Source organism: Montipora capricornis, chromosome 9 (assembly GCF_036669925.1).
Source record: "Montipora capricornis isolate CH-2021 chromosome 9, ASM3666992v2, whole genome shotgun sequence".
NCBI classification, from domain to species: Eukaryota; Metazoa; Cnidaria; class Anthozoa; order Scleractinia; family Acroporidae; genus Montipora; species Montipora capricornis.
The window spans coordinates 33,437,021-33,457,020 of NC_090891.1; the positions used below are offsets into that span (position 1 = coordinate 33,437,021).

The following is a 20,000-nucleotide window of genomic DNA, read 5'->3' on the forward strand; positions in this document are numbered from 1 at the left end:
AGTCAAAGCTGTTGAAGGGAATAAAAACAGATTTGTCATCATTACCTTCATGAAAAATTACTGGTGAGTCTTAATCTCATTGGATATCCCTTGTGTGAAAAATGAATAGTGAAAGGTTGGGACCTGATAGTGAGCCTTATAGAAATAACGCTGTCTAATGCCAGACAATTTTACTTGTCAATTGGGTGTGCTTTAGGTGTGAATGGGTCAACAACATCCAGGTCCACTCACAAACTATGTTCCCTTTAAGCAGTGATAGTGACATCTCAAGAAAACACCACAAAACAAAAATTATTATTATTTTGTTATTTTTTTATTTTTTTTATTTAATGCACAGTACAACAATATTTACAGACTTACGTAACAAAACACAAGTAACCTACATACAACAACACCTACTGTAGAACACTACTTTTTACAGAGACACTGTTGAACAATAATAACTAATAGACTACCGTAATTTCCGAGCGATCACCCACGTGGTAGATTACCCGCATCAGTCATGTCATTTTTTGCAATAACAAGAAAAAAATTTCAACAGATAACCCGCACCTAAAAACAAAAGAAATCCGTGAACTCACAAAGTTGGAGTGATGATGAGGCCTCGTGGCCGTGCATAGCCCATACAAGTGTAGTTTTTTTCCGAAGCCAAAGATTAATAAACTTTTCAAAGAAAGAGGTAAAATAACTGCAGTTTTGAAATAAACAATACTTTTAATTTGACTAGCAAAAGCTTAAAATACTTAAATACTTGAAATATTTACACTAAAATGACGGTTTTTTCGTTCAAAAACATCTTCACAAGGTAGTTAAATGTTTAATAAAATGCTCATTTCAAATGCTATCAGTTCATGTGCTATCAGTTCAGTTTAAAATCCATCAAAGTCTTCATCCTCAGTGTCACTGTGAAACAGGTCAAGTAAGTTTTCACACCTATTGTTTTTGATCTTCCATTGAATGATACCGCTTGTAAAACTCCATTCCAAAACAAATCGATATCTCAGGATCTACTGACTCTAAGAAATCGCTTGAAACAGGAAAATACTCTCTACCTCAAGGCAGCACTTGCTAGGAATATTTTACCGAATATTCTGGTGTTTTAAAATTTTATCCATGAATGGTTGTTTACACGCGTGCCGACAATCACCTCTTATGTGCCATATTAATTACACTGCGGCAGCAGTACCATGAAATGAACATGTTGGCATCAGTTTTTGTGTGTGAATTTCTGTAAAGCCTGCTATTTCACATTTTTATTCTTTTATTTTGAGTTTTATTATTCCAGTTGGTGAATAATGTTTTTATTTTCAGCTAAACAAAGAAAGAAGCTCTGAAATTAGCAAAGTAAGAAAGTAATATCACACGCGTGATAAACGATTTAGATTGCCAACGATATTGTTGATATGTTTTAAATTTGGCATTGGTTTTCATCGAGAGCATTTAAGTCTATTAGGCAATTAAAGCGGGATAAATAAGGCAATACACAGTTTTTAGAAACAGTTTCATTAATGACTTATATATTTTTTCCCTACTTACGGTTTTAAAACTATACTGGAAGATTTAAAAATTATCACATTACCCGCACCTTCCTATAACCCGCACCAACAATTGTTTGCAGAAAAATTAACACATTACCCGCGGGTAATCGCCAGGAAATTACGGTACTTTAAAAAGTTCGACTTATGATACATTACTTTAACTACTGTCTAGAAGATAACTATGTAAAAAATTTCCATTTGTCATAAAATTTGTGAATCGTTTTGTTCCTAGCACTAATGTACTTTTCTGTTTGTATTTTGATGTTCACTTTTGCTCGAAAGCAGGTTAAATTGGGAAGAACTCCATTCCTTCTGCAATTCCACAGATACAATTTGCCTATGATTATCAAATAATTTAATGTGGGGCATATCGAGGAGATCACTCCAAGAATAACATCTTATAGGTTAAGACTTATCTGTTGTTTTGTTAACTGGAAAATATATAGTTCAAAGGTTTTCCAAAACTTATTTGAATGAGGACACTGAGACAGAAGATGGTACAAAGTTTCCTTTTCGTGGTTACGGAAAGAGCAATAGAACTTTTTATTGTAGCCAATCTTGTACAATTTATCATTAGTACACAGGATTGTATTTAGGACTTAATATTGAAATGCCTTTTAATTGGATAAGGTTCACAATTGACAGTATGTGGAAGGTTATAAGACTTTTCAAGTTGATCTTTAGTAATATTAAATTCCTGTTGCAAGTTTATACTATTATTGTTCGGAAGGTGAGCCTTAATAATAATAATAAAGATTTTTCCAAAAATTGAAAGTCTTCTTGATGACCAGATATTTATAAGTTTTTTAGTATTTACAATTGTCTCTCTAAAAATTTTTTTCATAGAGCAGAGTATTGTCATGGTAAAGAAAACACCTACATGTAAGGCTTTTATTGGTTCGTTCGGCCATTTGATGCCAAGTGGTTTGCTGTCGCTTTTCTTTAGTGAGCCAATCCATAATCCCTCTGTTTTTGAACTATTTACTCTTAGTCCCGATAGAATCTCAACAAAAACTTCTCGACAAAAATTATTATTGCTAATGAGAAAAAAAGCAAGAATTAGCATGTATGTATGTTGTACATTCATTTTTGTTCATTCTCTGGTAAACAATAGTTAGAGAAAAAATAATGATAGAAATCAGCGTCTTGTGGAGAACATCAGCACGTAACTTGCGTGGCTGATAATTATGTTACATGCTGACAAAGTTTACAATAACATGTATAATTATGTACTGGTATAGCCATTCCAGTGTTCTTTGTCAAACCTCCTTGTTTAAGCACACATTTTGCTTTCAGTTTTCAGGCAGATAGTGAATTGGATACTGCATCATGGATTGTTGCTATTGAAACAGCAATCCAAATAGGTCTTGGTGATAGAACGGTAAGATGTGTTCACCAACTACAAACTTCAACCAAAAAAACAAAAAAAATGGCCAATCTGTAACTCTACAGTATTGATACCCAATGCACCCCTTGTTAAAATGCAAGGATAAGTGTAATGAAATATCAAGTGACTTTCAAAAAATGAACACAAAAAAAAACATTCAAGACACCTAAAAATATATATATATATCACATTTAGCTACATGTATTTTCATTTAAACCTTTTAGGAGGTTCCTGGTTTTCACATGACATCATAATGTCAATTTAACTCTCCCTTTATGCACATCTTTTCTTATTTTGGATTGGACATTCTTGTTGTCACTTTCTCATAGATACTTGAAAAAGTTTGGGAGAATCCCAGTAATCGATACTGTGCCGACTGTGGAATGAAAGGTAACACAGTGATAATGATGATAATGATATTTTATATTTATATTGTAATAAAAATTCAATATTTTAATATTTCAATAAAATTTTAATTCAAGATTTTAAAGATTAAGACTTTTAATGGTGATTGGTTTGTAAACCGACTGCATAAACAAGGGGCTTATTGGTCCATTTCTCCAGGGTGTCTTGAGGCATACCATTTTAAAAGAATGCCACCAAACGCCACATTTCCAGAGCCAAATAACATTGATGATCATATTTAGACAACGTCATGTTGTCATTGTCAAAATGAATTTTTATGGTTAGGTTTGAAAGCATCTTTTTTTATTTACTTCAATTTAGGGAAAAAAGTAGCCAACTTCTCTGAGCAAAGCTTTTCGTCGGTTGTTGGTAGTTATTGAAACCACTGTATTTTAACCTCACCTATACCTCACAGCTTGCGGCACTAGTGTCCTTTGCTGCTATATAACAGTAAGGCATACATCTTAAGTCTTACTGCTCAACTGCGACTGCCCTCTGTCACTTGGCCATTGAAGTATAAAACAGTAATTTATTAAAAGACACTAATAATGAGCTAATTAACATTCCAGGTTTTTTTTATATTATGTCTTAATAGAAATCTTGTTGTGGCCTTATGGATTTTATCTTAATTGGCCAATTTGGCTGAGCCACTCTGTTCAACGAAGGCCTTTAAATGGGCAAGAGAAAAACTCTGGTCTTAGTTTGTCTCACTGGCTTTGCAAAATGAACTTGCTTGTTTTTTTGGCTTGTAGCACGATGATATGTTAGTTGAGCATAGTGGACCATAAGATTAGTCAATGTCCCATGGGTTGTGGGGCAAACTTTGTCAAGGCATGGAAGATGAAAAAGTTCCCTTCACAAAAATTGTCAAATTTTCTGCTGGTCCCTTTGAACACATATACCTGTCTTGTGGGTTACCTGGGTGTCACTGTCAGGCTTTGAAACCCTTCCACTAGTCTTAGCTGGTTGGTGTTGAAGATGACAATATTAATTGGTGTTGTACATTTCAGCACAAAAACTCCTTATTATTAGAAAGTAGGAGTGTATAATTTTTTGGATTAACCCATTGAATCCTAGGAGTGAGACTTAATGGATTTTACTCTAACTCCTGATGATTTTACTTGTCAATGGGGGGCAGTTAGAAGTCAAGGGGTTAACACAGCTCCTCAGTCTTGAATGTGGGTTATTTAAAAATATTCTCAACAACTGTTTTTCAGATCCTGTTTGGGCATCAATCAACTTTTGTGTCTGTGTTTGTGCAAAATGTATTGGTAAGTCATTATTAACGAGTTCTGCTAAATAAAATTAATTAAAATATTGAAATTTGTAGTTGTCAATAATTTGTTTTGTTCCAGGTGGGCAACAACCATCAAAGTTATATTAACTATTACTCCTGTGCTTATACATATCACTGATAGTTTCAGTTACGTATATATCTACATACACTGTATTGCATTGAATATTGTATTTTTTACCACAATTGCTTGTAATTGCGCAATATGATTGGCTAATTTGCTGTTGTCGATAAGAGGCTAGACAACGCTGCTCGCGCCATGCTCGCGTCAATTTGTCACGCAATGTAATGGCCAATCAGGAATGCTCATTTTGGGAAATAAACCAATCACATTGCAAGAAAGTTATAGACAATGCTTGCTCTTTCTTTGTGTCATGATTTTGGTCACGCTCTGAAATAAATATTTTCTTTGGCGTTGAATATTGCGGTAAAAAACAAATCGCAAGTGGTTCAGCGTTGTTTGTACTCTTATCGACAACGATATTTGTCTTTGTAGTGGTCAAAATGTCGTGGACTCACGAGGAGCAGAGTACAGACAACACCTGAACCACTTTCGATTTGTTACTTTTATATTGTATATTTTAATTGCATTAATTCTTTTGGGCATCTCGTCATGGAAAGTGTGCTCTACAAAACTGATATTATCATTCTTATTATTAGTAATTTATTGATTAACATCATTAAAGAGAGTCACTGTGCTCTCAATAAGATTTGAAGTAGGTGACTACTTCAGTGCACTGCTCATCCTGACACTTACAGCTGTATGTCCATAAATGTCACCCTAATAGACCATTTTACAGACTGTTGTTACCTGGCCTAAGAATGAAAGCGAGGTTGCTGGTGACCCTGCTTTGATACAAACCTTTGTGCTTTTTTAATGTTAATGTAGACTACCGGTAGTTAGAATTACAACAACACAATTTACACGAGAAAAGTAGTGAGGTCTTTATCAATACAAGAAATTCATAGGCTAGGTCACTGAGCAAACAACTGTAAAATGGCTTACTAGATGAATGCCCAATTTGACATCCAACATATGAAGTATCCATCTAATTCTAAGCTTTGATAAATTTATAGAACTGGCTGAAGCATGGTTATACATGTAACACAATTTCCTTCAAGTCACGTTCAAGGCCTTTTCTACTTTTGTTATATTGAAAAGAAAATTAATTTAAAATTTCTGATTGTTAGGTGTTCATCGAAACCTTGGAGTGCACTGTTCCAGAGCCCGCTCACTGCTGATGGACGAAAAGATATGGAATCCTGCTCTTGTTGAGGTTGTCTGTTATTCTCTTTATTAGTATTTTGCCAACTAAATGTCAGAATTACCTTTGTGAAAGGTGTTTCCTTGGGAACAGGTGTTTTATTTTCAAACTTCTAAAGGGAAGGAAATAACTGCTGCATCAATAATGTCTCAAGAATTTTGTTGACAACTGTTGTAAGTTGGTGGGTGTGCGGATTCCTCTGTCTTGACTATTGCCTGGGGGTGGGTGGGTTTGAAGACCTCAAACACAGTTTTTCTCAATACAGACCTCCTAGTTGGTGAATAACATACTTATTAATTTTTTAAATTTAATTATACATGTATTTGATTGAAGTATCTTTTGCCTTTGATTTAATTGTTTTTTAGTCTTAACTGTCATATTTAACCCTTTCAAACCAGGGTGGAATGGCATAATCTTGGAATAATAAAGAATAATTATGATGAGCATAGACAATTTTGTTTCATCTTAATCACAATTTTTGCAGTGTTGGATTTATAATGCCTGTACAGATATTGAATCCACTCATAACTTTATTGTATGATCAGTAATTGTTACTAGTTTATAATATTGCAATGTTACATCTTAGGAAGATTATGTGTCAGCCTAGCCTTTTGCTTTTTTGACACAGTTGATGATAAAAATTGGAAATGACCAAGCAAACCAGCTTCTTGAGCACAAATTACCTGAAGATGACAAAATATCTCCAGCAGCTGATTCGTATGTATTTCAAACTCTACAAATCTCATAATCTACATATAGTTTAAAGTGCTGCTATGATTCAAAAAAACATTTTCCTTTTTGGCAAAATTTTGAGCTTTGAGTTTTGTCCAAAGGCTGTTTACTCTCAGTGTAACTTGAATATCACAGTCCACCATTAATCACCGTTTGGCTTAAGGCTTCAGACTTAAAGGGACAGTTTCACGGTTTTGTGCATGTCCAAGCTTTAGCACTAGCAGTTGTAAATTTTACAGTTTCTTACTAAACCAGATGATGTTAATTAAACACAGAGAGTATTAAAGCAAATGCACTGAATGACTAAGGCCCAAATTTGGCGGAAGACACTGCGGGCTTACACAGAAAATATCGAATTTAGTTTTGACCTCAAATTTATTGTACGGGTCGAAAATTTATTCTACGCACGAGTTGTCGTAATGCACAAGTGATCTATTCACATACAGTAGGTTCATAACACAAAGGAAATGATTACAAAAGTAATTCCAATGAGTAATCAGGTACTATGGGATTGTTTCCGTTTCCTGCATCAGTGCTTTCGATTGTTTCAACAACAATGGAATTAAATGGGCTGACGTGACAGTTTGCCCATGCGCAGAGACGTGAAACTCTCCCTTTAAAACTTGAGTCACTTCGTGTTTAATTAACATATATTTATTTTTTTGATTGTGAGCGGGTGGCATCCTGAGAATCCTGCAATCTGATTGGTCCCGGGAGCGGGCAGTATTTTCCTATCTCCTGAACACGGTCTTGGTAACCAACTACGCTAAGCTCATAGTTAAGTTGCGAATTGAAAGAAATGGCTTCTTCTACATTTCGCCAAGTTTGTTGACTTTTGAAAGCGAAACTTCACACAGTGTAAAAATATTCCTGACCAACTCATTTTATTGTACATTTGTTGCAACGTTGATGAGACAATGTGTAAAATAAAAACATGACTTTTCCAATTTTTCTTAATAGTTTCTCCTACCTTCTAAAAATAGAATTTCGAGACAGAGAGCACAGTTTTTCCCAATACTGACCGACCAAGGCCGGTGAATAACATATATTTATTTTTCTTTGGATTTCAAAACTTGATCTTTTTGTCATAGCAGCACTTTAACAACAACTAACTACAAGAGGAATCTAATCTAAGGGGGAGGGGGTCAGGACCACGACTGTGCCGCTGATTGCAGTGCACCATCAATGATACTCCATATCCTTCTTTTGTAGTGATCTCTATCTTGGGTTTAGGTTTGCATAAAATTCAACAACACTTGAATACTGACATACATGTACAGTTACCAGAGTTTTTTAAATTGCAGCTCAACAAGACGTGAGTTTATCTATTGTAAGTACTGGGAAAAGAAATACTGCAAATACCATCAGTCATTTGGGAATGCTGCTGTTTTAGGAAAGGTAAAGCTTTTCCAATATCATTACACCAGTGTATATTTATTGTTGTTTCATGGTTATACTGGTCCAAACTTAACTTGTATTAAAAGTTTGGTTAAATTGATCCAACTGGAATTTATTACTCTTGCAGTGCTTGCGAGATACTGTTGTAACTGATGATGTTGTAACTACAATGGAGCTGATTCTCAACAAAGTTGATGTAAGTGAATTCTTGATCTTTTAATATAATAAATGCTGTGGCTTCTGACCCAGAATTTGTAAAGAAAGAGTTCCTGTTATTCTGTTATTTTGTTATTATGCTTCTTTTGTGACATTTAACTTTTTATAGGTGCAATACATTCCACCAGACTCTGAGGGTGAAAAAACACGTGAGTTATGAAACTTGGTGGTGTCATTTCAGGGCCAGAGTGGTACTGTTCTACATACTCAACCTTGAGTTGAGGCACTCTTTGCACCTTTAAGGCATAGAGATGTGTTTTGATTAGTTGAATTCATTACATTTTTCCACAGCTCTTGAGGTAGCAGAAGAAGCTGGGCAATCTCTTCAAGCAGTGAGTAAAGCATGTAATTTATTATTTTTCTTTCAAGTTTGTTTCTCCCCGACCCTGGTCAAATTTTTCAATTTGACATCATTGTTAAATCATTTGCAATTATTGTAGGAACTACTTCGTCAGAATGGTGGAGAAGGTAAACTCGAAATGCCAAATTCCAATGATGACCAAGTCAGGTTTGAGGTAAAGACATGCTGTATATTACTTTTTTTAGTAGAGATGATTAGAATCATGCTGTACAGAGTCTAGGCTTTCACTCGCATGATGAACAGACATGTTTATCAACCGAAAAAAAAAAACATTTTGCATAAGATCAGAGTTCTATTCTGTAAGAAATTAAGAATAAGTCTGGGGCACCATCATATTTGCCATTTCCAATGTTGCTGCTGTGAATTTGTGTCCTAAGTTAAACATAGAATAGCTGACGTCTATTATCAACTAAGTAGGGAAAGTTAGAATCTGATGAATGTTCTTGGAAATACTATGTACTCTTTGATTGGCTAATTTAGGAGACTTTTTCTTTGTCCTGCCAAATTTCACGGTACATATTTACAAGTGGTATTATGATGTCTTCTCCAGGCCCAACTGTAAGTTGTGGTGCAATGTTCTTTTCTACTTTAGCTCTCAAATTTTGCAGGTCTGGAAAAATGCAGGCCTTAACTTGCAATATAGCCCTTTAAGACAGATATCAAGAGGGAGTTATCTCCCTTCACCAACGCCCTCTTCTATCAACCTTTGAAGTTTGACAAGTTTTTAAGTTGTCTTTGAGATTGTTCATCCAAGGAGATATGGGTATTTTTGCTGGGACATACTGGACAAAACCTGTAGCCACAGGATGCTCAATTGTGATCGAATTTGGTGATGTTTTCTTCACAGACTCCTCAAAGTGTTCCCTTCGTAGAAGTAGTTTATGAGAAAGAAGGTTTCTTGTACAAGAAAGAGGCAGTAAGTCTTACAACCACTATAACTTTTTGTTCTTACAATATTCTCTTCTTCAATGTTGTCATCTAATGTTGTCAGTCAATAATGTTTTGTAATAATATCCAGTGCAGTAACATTATGTTGCCCTGCTTTAGACTTGGAAGAAAAAGTGGTTTCTACTAAAAGATCGACAGTTGAAGTATGCAAGAGGGGTGAGTGCAACTGTCAACAACTTACTGTAGTTTCTGGTGGATAGATGTGACAGATTTTATCTGCCTATTCTATATAATATTTATATTATTTCACATTACAAAGCTAGAGCTTAGAAATATGGCAAAAACAGAGCACTATTGGATGCACAGAGGAAAAGGATGCACCATCTACTGACAAAACCATTCACCTGATTTGTTTGTAGCCCCATGAAAAGGATGACCTTGTAGTGATTGATCTTACGACAGTGACGTCACTGGTGAAGTGTCCCAAAGGAGAAGTGCTGCAAATGGATATAGTTACTGTTGACAGGTGAGAAGCTTAAAATAGAAGAATTGTTTTTCTCAGGAGGAGCTTACAGAATGCTCAGGGTTACTGAAACCTTGGCTGGGTCAGGGAAGAGGCTGGACAAGTAATTTGTAACTGCTGAAAAGTTGTGGTTGTGGGGAGTGATAGGGGCTAAATAAAAAAACCGGCCAGTTTCCAAATTCACAGAAGCATATTGTTTCCTTCACTTGAAAATTGAGATTTTGACAATGAATGTCATTGTTGCATCAACATTTATCTGGGCCTTGTCAACACTAATTATTACTGAAGTGCCCTGCTTCTGCTTAGAAGTGGTGATTGAATTTTTTATTTTTTTATTATTATTAATATTTTCTCCAAACAAAATAGAGTAATTAATTTAAGTATAAGAAATAAAATGGAGAGGGGCACGATATAGTAAAAACTAATTTGTGCCCATTAACACCTATTATAATTTATAGCTCTTTACAATAAGTCCATACATAAGAATAAGAAATAATGATAAATAAATAAACACACACATAAGCACACGCACACAGACACATACATATGCACACACACAACGTACATCATGGCACGAGTCAAGGAGATTAGTACTGAGCAAAATAATATTTGAAAACTGCTTTTCCAAATTCACAGAAGCAAATGGATGGAGCAATAATTCAAAAAAGATAGAGGAGAACATTCTCAACAGTTACAGTATATGAATGTAGAAAGCAATGGAAGAAATGTATATATTTGAAGTGCGGGCTATAGACGAAGTGGAGAAAATATTAATGATCCTCACACTTACCTGGACAATTTAAGCAATTTTATTGTCTTTGAAAAAAAAAAAAATTCAGGTGGCCCCAACAGGATTAGAACTCATGACCTCTGCAATGCCAGTGCATTGCTCCACCAACTGAGCTGTGAGGACAATTTGTTGGGGTCGTGTGTCCCATTAAAGGACTCAATGAAATAAAATGTATGTATTTGAAGTGCTGTTCTCATACATTTTTGCCATTGAGAGAGGAAGAAGTAGAAAGCTGTTCTGTTTCATTGAAAAATGGAGTAAGTTAATAAGGTAAATAACAGGTAAATAGAAGTTACAGCAAGTGCAAGGATCACATCTACCTTTCGTTTATAACCCACACTTAAAATGTATACATTAATTTCATTCATCCAGTCCTTTCACAGGAACAACACATGAGCCCATAGCTTCATAGCTCAGTTGGTGTAGCATTGCGACGGCATCGCAGAGGTCATGACTTTTAATCCCATAGGAGCCACCTCCTGAATTTTTTCAGGTGTCTGCAGGGACTATAAAGTGCTTAAATTGTGCAGATAGGTGCAACGATCATTTCTCTATTTTGTGTAGAAAGCAACGTGTGACTCCTTCTTGAACAGGTGTCCATTCTCATTACGAACAACGCGTTCATTCATCTTCTCAGAACACATTCTCTCAAGGCAGACACAGAGGAAGAGCTGGATGCCTGGTTCTCAGCCTTGAGAAACAAGCAGGTAAGAGTCTGATACCTTTAAAGCTAACTACCGGTATGTGCCAAGCTCTTTCAAGAGTAACACATGAAATTAAATTTTTCTTGTCTTCTTTTAGGTGTTTGGTGTTTTGCTGAGTCAACAGGATCTAGGATCTGATGGTATCCCTCATCTTGTGGCAAAATGTCTGCAATTTGTGGAAACTTATGGTATGGTGTTAATTTGGAAGTTTACTGCAACAATTTTCCAGACCACAAACAGCCCATCTTTGCTCAATGAGTATGACGTCAAGGGAAAAACAGGTCCCTGAGAATTGGGTGAACTTAGTGAATGAAGCAAGAAGGCTTTTCAACATATTACACACCCATTTTTTTGCAATTGTATATTTTTTTGTTATGCTAGACAGAGCAAGAGAGAGGAGATTCTTGTGCAATATATTCTAACAAGCTGCTCAATTTTTCCACTGCCAAGAATCAGAGATCTTCCATTTGAGTAGGGTAATCTCAGTCACTTGTTTTCAGGTGGTCTTGAAATGGAAGGTGTGTACAGAGTGAATGGGGGACAGCTGACTATGAAGAAGTTAAGGACACTATTTGATCAAGGTGAAGTGTGTAAATAGTAAATGGGAGAATTTGTTTCAAAAGACCATATATGAGGTCCTTGTCACAATGGTGCTTTTCCCCTGAAATTAATAATTACTCGGAATACCTGAAAGGTATCCGAGTTATAGACCACTTTCATAAATGGCGACTACTTTTACATTCTTTTGTCTTTGTGTTAATTAGACCTACGGAAACAAAAGTTCTTTTGAAATTTGCTCGTCGTAGCGAGGCTAGTTAGGCTTATTAGCATTAAAACAAAAGAATATTTTATTTGGCCGCTATTATGAAAGAGGTCTATAATCTCGGTAGACTTTGTTCACAAAAAAGTGGATTTTAAACTGATTTAACAAGCATCTGATTATCGGCTGATGATGGACATCAGACAATCAGAGGGAAAAAAATTGCCCAATCAGGATGTTTCACAAACGAATAATGTCGCTCTGTTCCCACTTCAAGGCATTTACTACACTCCACACAAGAATGCAACCTTTGCCTATTTTCATATTGTATCTGCCCTCATTCAAAAATTAACTTTTTAACTTTGGGAAGGTAAACAACCATTTGCCAAACTCACTGTTTCAACGACGCTTCATTAAATCTTTTGAAATGCAACTATCTACAACAAACAACATTCCCTTGAGTTGAACGTGCTCCTGGGAGTATCCATATCTGTGACACTGGCATACAAACAGGAAATAACGGCTGTTTATTCGTAACCTAGCAGTAATTTTAATCTTGGATGATTGAACTGCGTTCGACAATCGAATAGGAAGCTCCGCACAAACCCGATGCGAGCGTCCCTGCAAACAACGATGCTTACGTAAAAATCTCCCAAATCCTTTTGCAACGGACATTTAAACCTGAACTAATTTAGGAAGCGTTCGCTTCTGTCAATTGCAATAACAAAATCGGATATTCAGTCCTTCCAGTTTCCTTTAAAGCGGCCTTCACACATCATGCATCCGACCAATTAATTTTATTCCATTTTTGTAGGATGTAATTTTTAACAAAGGCTTTGTTTGTCATACATTTAAATCATGTGGAGCCTTTGGCTGGGTAGACCTGAGTAACCACTCCCTGTGTACTTGACATTAGAGATCCTTTAGTCGGAGGACGAGGACGATTACCGAACTTAGCATGCGCGTAACGTTTAGAAGCCGACATTTTTCGAAGTGCGCGTGCTCAGAACGGAAACCTCTTACTCCTCAAATGCTTCCCTGTTTTGGCATTTGACTTTGCAACGTACCCGTTGCGCATTCCAATACATATATATCTGCTTTGGTCTCAAAATAAGAGAGATCTTTCATTTCACTACCAAAGCAGATATAAGATGAGACTCCACTGATGGAAGGGAGCGCTGATTGAGACTTGTTACCTTTCAGATGCGGGGAGAGTCTTGCTGACACTAGATGAGTGTGGTGTTCATGACGTCACAGGAATACTGAAGCAGTACTTGCGAGAACTACCTGACCCAGTCATTCCTGGTCACGTGTACAAGCTATTCATTACGGCAGGCTGTAAGTAATTAGGCCAGTATCAAAATTCGTCAGTGATATAGAAACAAACAATTTGCTTTCCTGAAGACCTATAATTGTCTTGAACTAAGACAAAATAGAAGCTTTCTTCATTCATAGCATTGTTGCGCACTAATTTTCTTTTCTTGGTTTTGATTTTCGTTGTCAGTGAATCAAGATCATAACACAAGACTGATAGCAATCAAAGATTTGATCAACCAACTTCCTAAAGTGAACCATGACACGCTGAAAATAATTATCTTTCATTTGACAAAGTATGTAGTATACTCTTCTTATGGAGAATCTTCGTATGACATTGAGTGTCAATACCAATGAAGTAGTTTACTCTTCAACCAAGCGTTTGGAAGGTGTATGCCATAACATGCTGAACAATAACGTTTTCATATCATGGGCAGATAAAGGTTGATAGATAGTGAAGACTACAAAGTGTGTGCATTAAGGGGGGTGGGTGTGAATTAAGCCAAAAAAGGGGGAGGAACACACTTTCACAACAGAGATAAAATCGAGACTGTTACTTAATCATTATGGGTTAGTATACTTATCTTAGCGTTCCTTGACCTGAGCTTCGTATCATTATTTAAATATTTCGTCTCACTCGAAACCTTGATATTCTTATCCATTAAAAGCCAATCCTGGCATGTCTGCTGTTAAAACTTGTAATCAATGTCTTTTCAACTTTCCGAGGGTCTAAATGTCTTCTTTTGGTGTAATTACATACGTAATTATTGAAAATTCTCAGCGCTGATTGGTTGCCTTTGAGGTGATTATTACGCTATAATCACGTATGTGTGGTTCCTAAGTGTTCTTTTTTTCATAATGGCCGCAAGCCGTTTTGTCGAGGTGACAGACGAAGAAATTAATTGTTTTAAAAAAAATGCATATTTTTCAAATAATCACCTACTAAAACAATTATTCAGTTCGGCGAATAATTGTTAATTAATTGGCACATATGGATACTCTGGAACGCTCTCTGCGACAATATCGAGACAATAAGCAGGGAAACAAATATTGTAAATCAAATTTAACATGCTGAGAAACTAAACTCATCACGAAATTAATAGTCAACTCAAGGGTACCGTGGTAAAGTGTTTTCAGGAGCAGCAAAGTCACATCCAGTTGCTGGACAGAAAAGCCGGGATTTGTGGTATACAATGTTGATAAAGGTGGATTTTGAAAGACATTTTAAAAGGAAATTTAACGATAAAAAAGTTGCATGACGTTCCGACTACCTCATGTCATCATTGTCCAATGTGAAGAAATTGACACAAGTGACACACATAGACCGAATGCATAAATGGCAGCTAAAAATGTATTCTTTTGTTTATGCGCTAATTAGACTCACTAGCCTCGCTCTCAAAGCCACATTTCTTTTGTATTTTTTCCCTGCAAACGAGGCGAGTGAGTCGAATTAGCACATAAACAAAAGAATTTTTTTTGCCGCCATTTTATGCATTCGGTCTATTTAACAAATAGATTATGTGATCAATAAAATTATAGTAAATGAAGGTCAATATTTTTCCTGTCGTAGAAAGACATCCTGTGCCAAAAATATATTTAAAAAATAGATTCCATGTTGCCGTGCGTCTGTTTAGTAATAGATCACTGACAACGTCAAAATGTAGTAAGAACATAAAAGTGGCACACAAGGCGATAGCCGAGTGTGTCACAGATGTTCTTACCAGATTTTGACGTCTCGCAGTGCGAGTCGCTTCACAATTCACTGATAGTTTTTGTCCTTTTTCTATTTCAGGGTTGTGGAATTAGTGACCATAAACAAAATGGGATTACCTAACGTTGCAATGATCTTTGGACCAACATTGATGTCCAATGAAAAAGTGAGTATTCAGTTCTTTCGTTTATAGAAAAGTTTACCTTTTTCTATTGCGGATTTCGTACATAATTGTTGTTATTTTTCTCTTTATACCAGACTGGAAGAATGGATGATACTTCTATCAACCAAGAGTTTTCCATCGTTGGTGACATGATTAATTATTACCAGTGGCTCTTTGATGTAAGTATTAAATTATTCGTAACAACACTTGTGTCGTAGTGCAGGCATGAAACACGCCCAGACATGGTTTCCTGGAAAATCAGGATCAAGGAATGGGGATTGTGGACTACTACTACTGCTGCTGCTGCTGCTGCTGCTGCTGCTGCTGCTGCTGCTGCTGCTGCTGCTGCTGCTGCTGCTACTACTACTACTACTACTACTACTAACCCGTGCTATCAGCACACTGAAAAATACTCTGAAGCGCCCTTTTTGTATGGATTCAATTTTGTTAGACAGTTAATCTGGAATGGATTGCCACACAGGCACAGCGTACTCTAAAAAGGATCTAACATAAGTTATATAGACCTTTAACGTGCTTCCTTGATCAACGCCGGCTCTATGTAGAATACGTAGGGAGTAGAGCATCTTGCAGGCTTTTTTATATCATGTGATCTTTTAAGTCGATACATGTTCTTTATCGTTATTACCTAATACTTTTGGTCTGAGAGTAAAGTTAGGGTATAACATAAAGTTAAGTAGCATCTCCTTACACTTAATAGGATTTAGCCTCATGTTATGACCCATAGAAAAATTGTGCATGTCCTGATACGGCCGAATTGAGCAGACTGATAGAGTTCAGTAACAGCCAACACCTATACAAATTCAGCGAGTGGTCACTAACGAAATTTCAATCTCGCAAACAGCCAGTTAGTCAGGTATTCAGCATTAGGATCTTGTCGTTCATACAGAGTTTTTGACGGCAAATTTGTCAGAATATTTTGCGAGTACTTTATGTCACGATCAAGCCTTACCTTTTGTTTTTTTCCCCTTTTTGTCAGGTGGGCGAAGATGAGGTCCTGAAAGATCAGGTAACAGTTTCTCGATATTTTTGTTTTTTATCCTGGTACCCGAGAGCCCTTCGTGTTTAGATGAGGCTATGTAAACACGGAAAAAGTCCTCTATTGCTTAAAAATCACAGCAGGGGCAAAAAAACATGCTAACTTGTCGCCAGGCCTCACTCTTTAAGCGATTTGATACTATCTTCCCATCGGGCCCTGCGCTCTTATTTTCCCACATTTTTGTCGTAAAAAATTTGTATCTCCTCAAGAAAGAGCAGAAATAACGCGCATATCTCTATTTGTTAGGTCATTCAGCTAGCCAAAGAGAAGATCAGAAAACTCAACGAGGAAAAGGTACTGTAACTCATTTGTAAATGTAAGCAATTTGATAAAGGTCTTTAAAAAGTAGTGTTACATGTACCTGACCTGTGGTGCTACCACCAAAAGATGTTTCACCCTTTGACTCCCAGGAATGATCAGCATGTCAATAGACCTTATTCATAAATGGCGGTCACATTTATAATTCTTTTGTCCACGTGCAAATTAGCCTACCAGGCCTCACTTTAGAGCAAGAATTATTTTCAATTCACTGTATGGTATCGAGGCTTGGTAGGCTAATTTTCACTTCGACAAAAGAATTATAAATTGACCGCAATTTATGAATAAGGTCTATTCTCCTCACAAATTTCAATGAAGTGTCAGTCAGACAGATATTGAGAATCAAGATAATTATCAGCTTAAGAGGTATGATCGTGATATAACACCAAATTCTCATGACTCACCACCCAACAAAGAAATCTATGGTTATAGGAAAATGACAGTTTCGATCTTGGGTATAACTGAAGATGAGGAAGGTACATTACGTACTCTATATCACATCTCTTCAAATGAATGTTCATAAACGCTTTTGAACGTAAAGAAACCACACTCCTTTCTCAAAGAGGAGGCTGTGTGGCCAGGCCTAACGTAGAAAAATTAGAACTAAAATAGGACATTTGCATGATGACGTCATTTGACTACAAGTACCAGAATCCTTCAGGGTTTGTTTGTCTCATGCTAATTAGAGCTATTGTTATTTTTACCCCACTGGGAATACAAAATTTAAATAAGAAAAGAAAAACAAACTGAATTCTGGTATTTTTAGTCAAATGACGCCATCGTGAAAGTTGCCTATTGAACGATGAAGCATGCAGTGCGAAACGTATGCAAGCCTTGTTGTTTAAAGGGTGTTTTTTGCCGAGGAAGTAACAGTGCTTGTTTTTAAAAATATTGCTAAATCAATTTCCTCCATTCTTTTTCATAGCAGGAAACGACAAGTAGCACTGGAGGAGAATTTACACTAGATATTTACGTCAAAGAAAAAAATGACAACCCTTGTCGAATGAAGGTCATTCTTGCCTGTTTGTTTGTTTGAGTTTTTTATTTCTGTGTAGTCTTCATTTCATTATGGTATGGATAGTAGAGGAACTGAATTTACTTTTTTCGGAGCTGGAAGGCCAAAGTCTGAAGTAAGCTAAATATTGGTTATTGTATGAAAATGTATCAGATTAAAACAGGCGATCTTGCACGGGCAAACTGCCTTTTCTGGATTTAAAAACAAAAAAAAAACTTGTTTTCCGGCGTCAAGCTCCGTCTAAACTTTCCAATGTTCTCGGCCAACGTAGGGAGCATCTCACCTTTGATGACGTTTACCAAACGTAAATTGCTATTCGATGAATATTGGTCAACATTGGTGGTAGGATTTAACAGGACATCCATCATCGAAACCGAACCAATGTTGGGTGACCCCCTGCAGCTTTCCAGACGCGGGCTGTGATTGGAGAATAAACAATGCACCTAGGGCTCCCTGATAACAAAGAAGCTACAGGTCATACATAGAGACCAATGAAAATAGCAGTGGTTAAAGGGTACATATAGTCCCAGTATTTTCCGACATTGTTGGCACGCATATGGCCGTTGCTTGTAACGTTTGCAAATGTTTGCCTTGATAAGCAATTCCGTGTCAATCTCAGCCTCTAGTACACAGCGGCAGCAAGCGCGAAATTGAAAACCTCAATATTAAAACTAGCCTTTTGTAAAATAACTTTAAGTTACTTGTCGTTCCATGTTGGAAGGGAAGTGCAGCGAGTAGTTTTGTTTGAGATTTTACGATGGAACAATTGTTGTGGCTGATCAGTTGTTATGACATGGACATTTGAAGGAGACTGTCATTCGGTAATCACCTTCATTAACTATTTCGTAGGGAAGTTAACAATGTTAAAAATTTATTAAACGGGGAAACCACAAGCGGGTAACCCTCGCGTAACAAAGCTGTTGGCAAGATAAGTGTCGCTTCTCGCCTGGCCGCTCGTGTCAATTACCATCAAAACAGTTTTCTCTTGGCCTTGTTTTGAAGAAGAGGCTGAAGTACACTCAGTTTGAAAAATTGTGTTGGTTTTGTTCTTGTCATGGTCGGCGTTTTCTCAGTTTTCTTTTTAATAATAAAGGACATTATTTGCCAAAAAAGGTAACAAAAGGAATCCATTCTTCATTGTGCCCAGGTTTCATCTGAGATGTCTGCAGGCAGATTATGTGAGGACATTGTGTCACAGATGAACTTGGCTCGTAATCTCGATTGGGCTTTGTTTGAAGTCATCGATAATGGGGCTTTGGGTGAGCACCGCTGTTCATTGGTTACAAGACAATTTACGTTAAGCAAAGAACCCAATTTTCTATTCTAATCTTTTATGCTAATGACCAATTTTGTACATTTTAGCCTCAGTCTTGGAAAATTATGAACCCTATGAAATAAAGTAACAACACCAAACGATAGCGCGATTCATTTATATATTTATTTATTTATTTGTTTATTTAGGGACAAAATCACAACATGTGCACACATAAAAATCTTGCGGGTTCATGTTTCAGGGATATGTTGCAGCGACATGCCCCCTCGTGTGAACTGATACTTTTATAACTGCAACACCACTTTTGGGGGGATGATTTTGTCCCCGTCAGCTTGTTGAACTTCATGGGACCCGCTCTTAAAGACTTCTCCACCCTTCTTTTTATGTCATCACGTACCTTATTTCCTTATTTGTGCTCTTTACTATTTTACCAGAGCGTGCATTTCAAGTTCGAGAAAAAGTTCTTGCGGCCGCCAACTGGGGCAGCGGTAACTTCCTTATCGTCAAAGAGAATTACATAGCGGAACAGATTGCTCCTCATGTAAATATCACCAACTATGATTTCCTTTTGCTGAATCGATTTTTTCGGCGAAGGTTGTGACGTGGTAATTTTTTCTCGTTTCCAGGTCGGCTGGCTGTCGATCGAGGGCACGTTGCACATCCGGGAACCCAAAAAGAACTGGAAGCAATCACACGTGTGTTTGAAGCACGGTTACCTGTCCATCAGTAAGGAGAAAGGGGTAAAGAAAAGATGAGTAGAATTGATCTCAGCCCCTAAATTGTATCTAAATAAGATTCTCTTAATTAAAAGACAAATGCTATGCCTGAATGGAAGGGACCCGTTTCGTCATAGTGATTAGGAAAGCATTTGTTTAAGCCACTTCAACT

The 20,000-nt window shown here is 36.7% G+C and overlaps 1 protein-coding gene across 1 annotated transcript in view; it reads left to right on the forward strand.

The window, feature by feature from the left end:
* LOC138016630 (arf-GAP with Rho-GAP domain, ANK repeat and PH domain-containing protein 1-like) overlaps positions 1 to 20,000 on the forward strand; it is a 66,627-nt gene that overhangs the window by 37,576 nt on the left and 9,051 nt on the right. The window contains exons 13-39 of the mRNA XM_068863823.1: positions 1 to 63; positions 2,835 to 2,919; positions 3,255 to 3,315; positions 4,548 to 4,601; positions 5,816 to 5,901; positions 6,518 to 6,606; positions 7,926 to 8,019; positions 8,147 to 8,215; positions 8,345 to 8,384; positions 8,527 to 8,567; positions 8,676 to 8,750; positions 9,444 to 9,512; positions 9,644 to 9,700; positions 9,904 to 10,010; positions 11,435 to 11,504; positions 11,599 to 11,689; positions 12,002 to 12,082; positions 13,465 to 13,599; positions 13,766 to 13,871; positions 15,368 to 15,452; positions 15,545 to 15,628; positions 16,447 to 16,476; positions 16,753 to 16,800; positions 17,753 to 17,833; positions 18,987 to 19,098; positions 19,547 to 19,653; positions 19,739 to 19,852. The exon at positions 1 to 63 is cut by the window's left edge and continues 50 nt beyond it. Of these exons, the coding sequence (XP_068719924.1) occupies positions 1 to 63; positions 2,835 to 2,919; positions 3,255 to 3,315; positions 4,548 to 4,601; positions 5,816 to 5,901; positions 6,518 to 6,606; positions 7,926 to 8,019; positions 8,147 to 8,215; positions 8,345 to 8,384; positions 8,527 to 8,567; positions 8,676 to 8,750; positions 9,444 to 9,512; positions 9,644 to 9,700; positions 9,904 to 10,010; positions 11,435 to 11,504; positions 11,599 to 11,689; positions 12,002 to 12,082; positions 13,465 to 13,599; positions 13,766 to 13,871; positions 15,368 to 15,452; positions 15,545 to 15,628; positions 16,447 to 16,476; positions 16,753 to 16,800; positions 17,753 to 17,833; positions 18,987 to 19,098; positions 19,547 to 19,653; positions 19,739 to 19,852 (2,134 nt within the window). The remainder of the gene's footprint in view (positions 64 to 2,834; positions 2,920 to 3,254; positions 3,316 to 4,547; positions 4,602 to 5,815; positions 5,902 to 6,517; positions 6,607 to 7,925; positions 8,020 to 8,146; positions 8,216 to 8,344; positions 8,385 to 8,526; positions 8,568 to 8,675; positions 8,751 to 9,443; positions 9,513 to 9,643; positions 9,701 to 9,903; positions 10,011 to 11,434; positions 11,505 to 11,598; positions 11,690 to 12,001; positions 12,083 to 13,464; positions 13,600 to 13,765; positions 13,872 to 15,367; positions 15,453 to 15,544; positions 15,629 to 16,446; positions 16,477 to 16,752; positions 16,801 to 17,752; positions 17,834 to 18,986; positions 19,099 to 19,546; positions 19,654 to 19,738; positions 19,853 to 20,000) is intronic.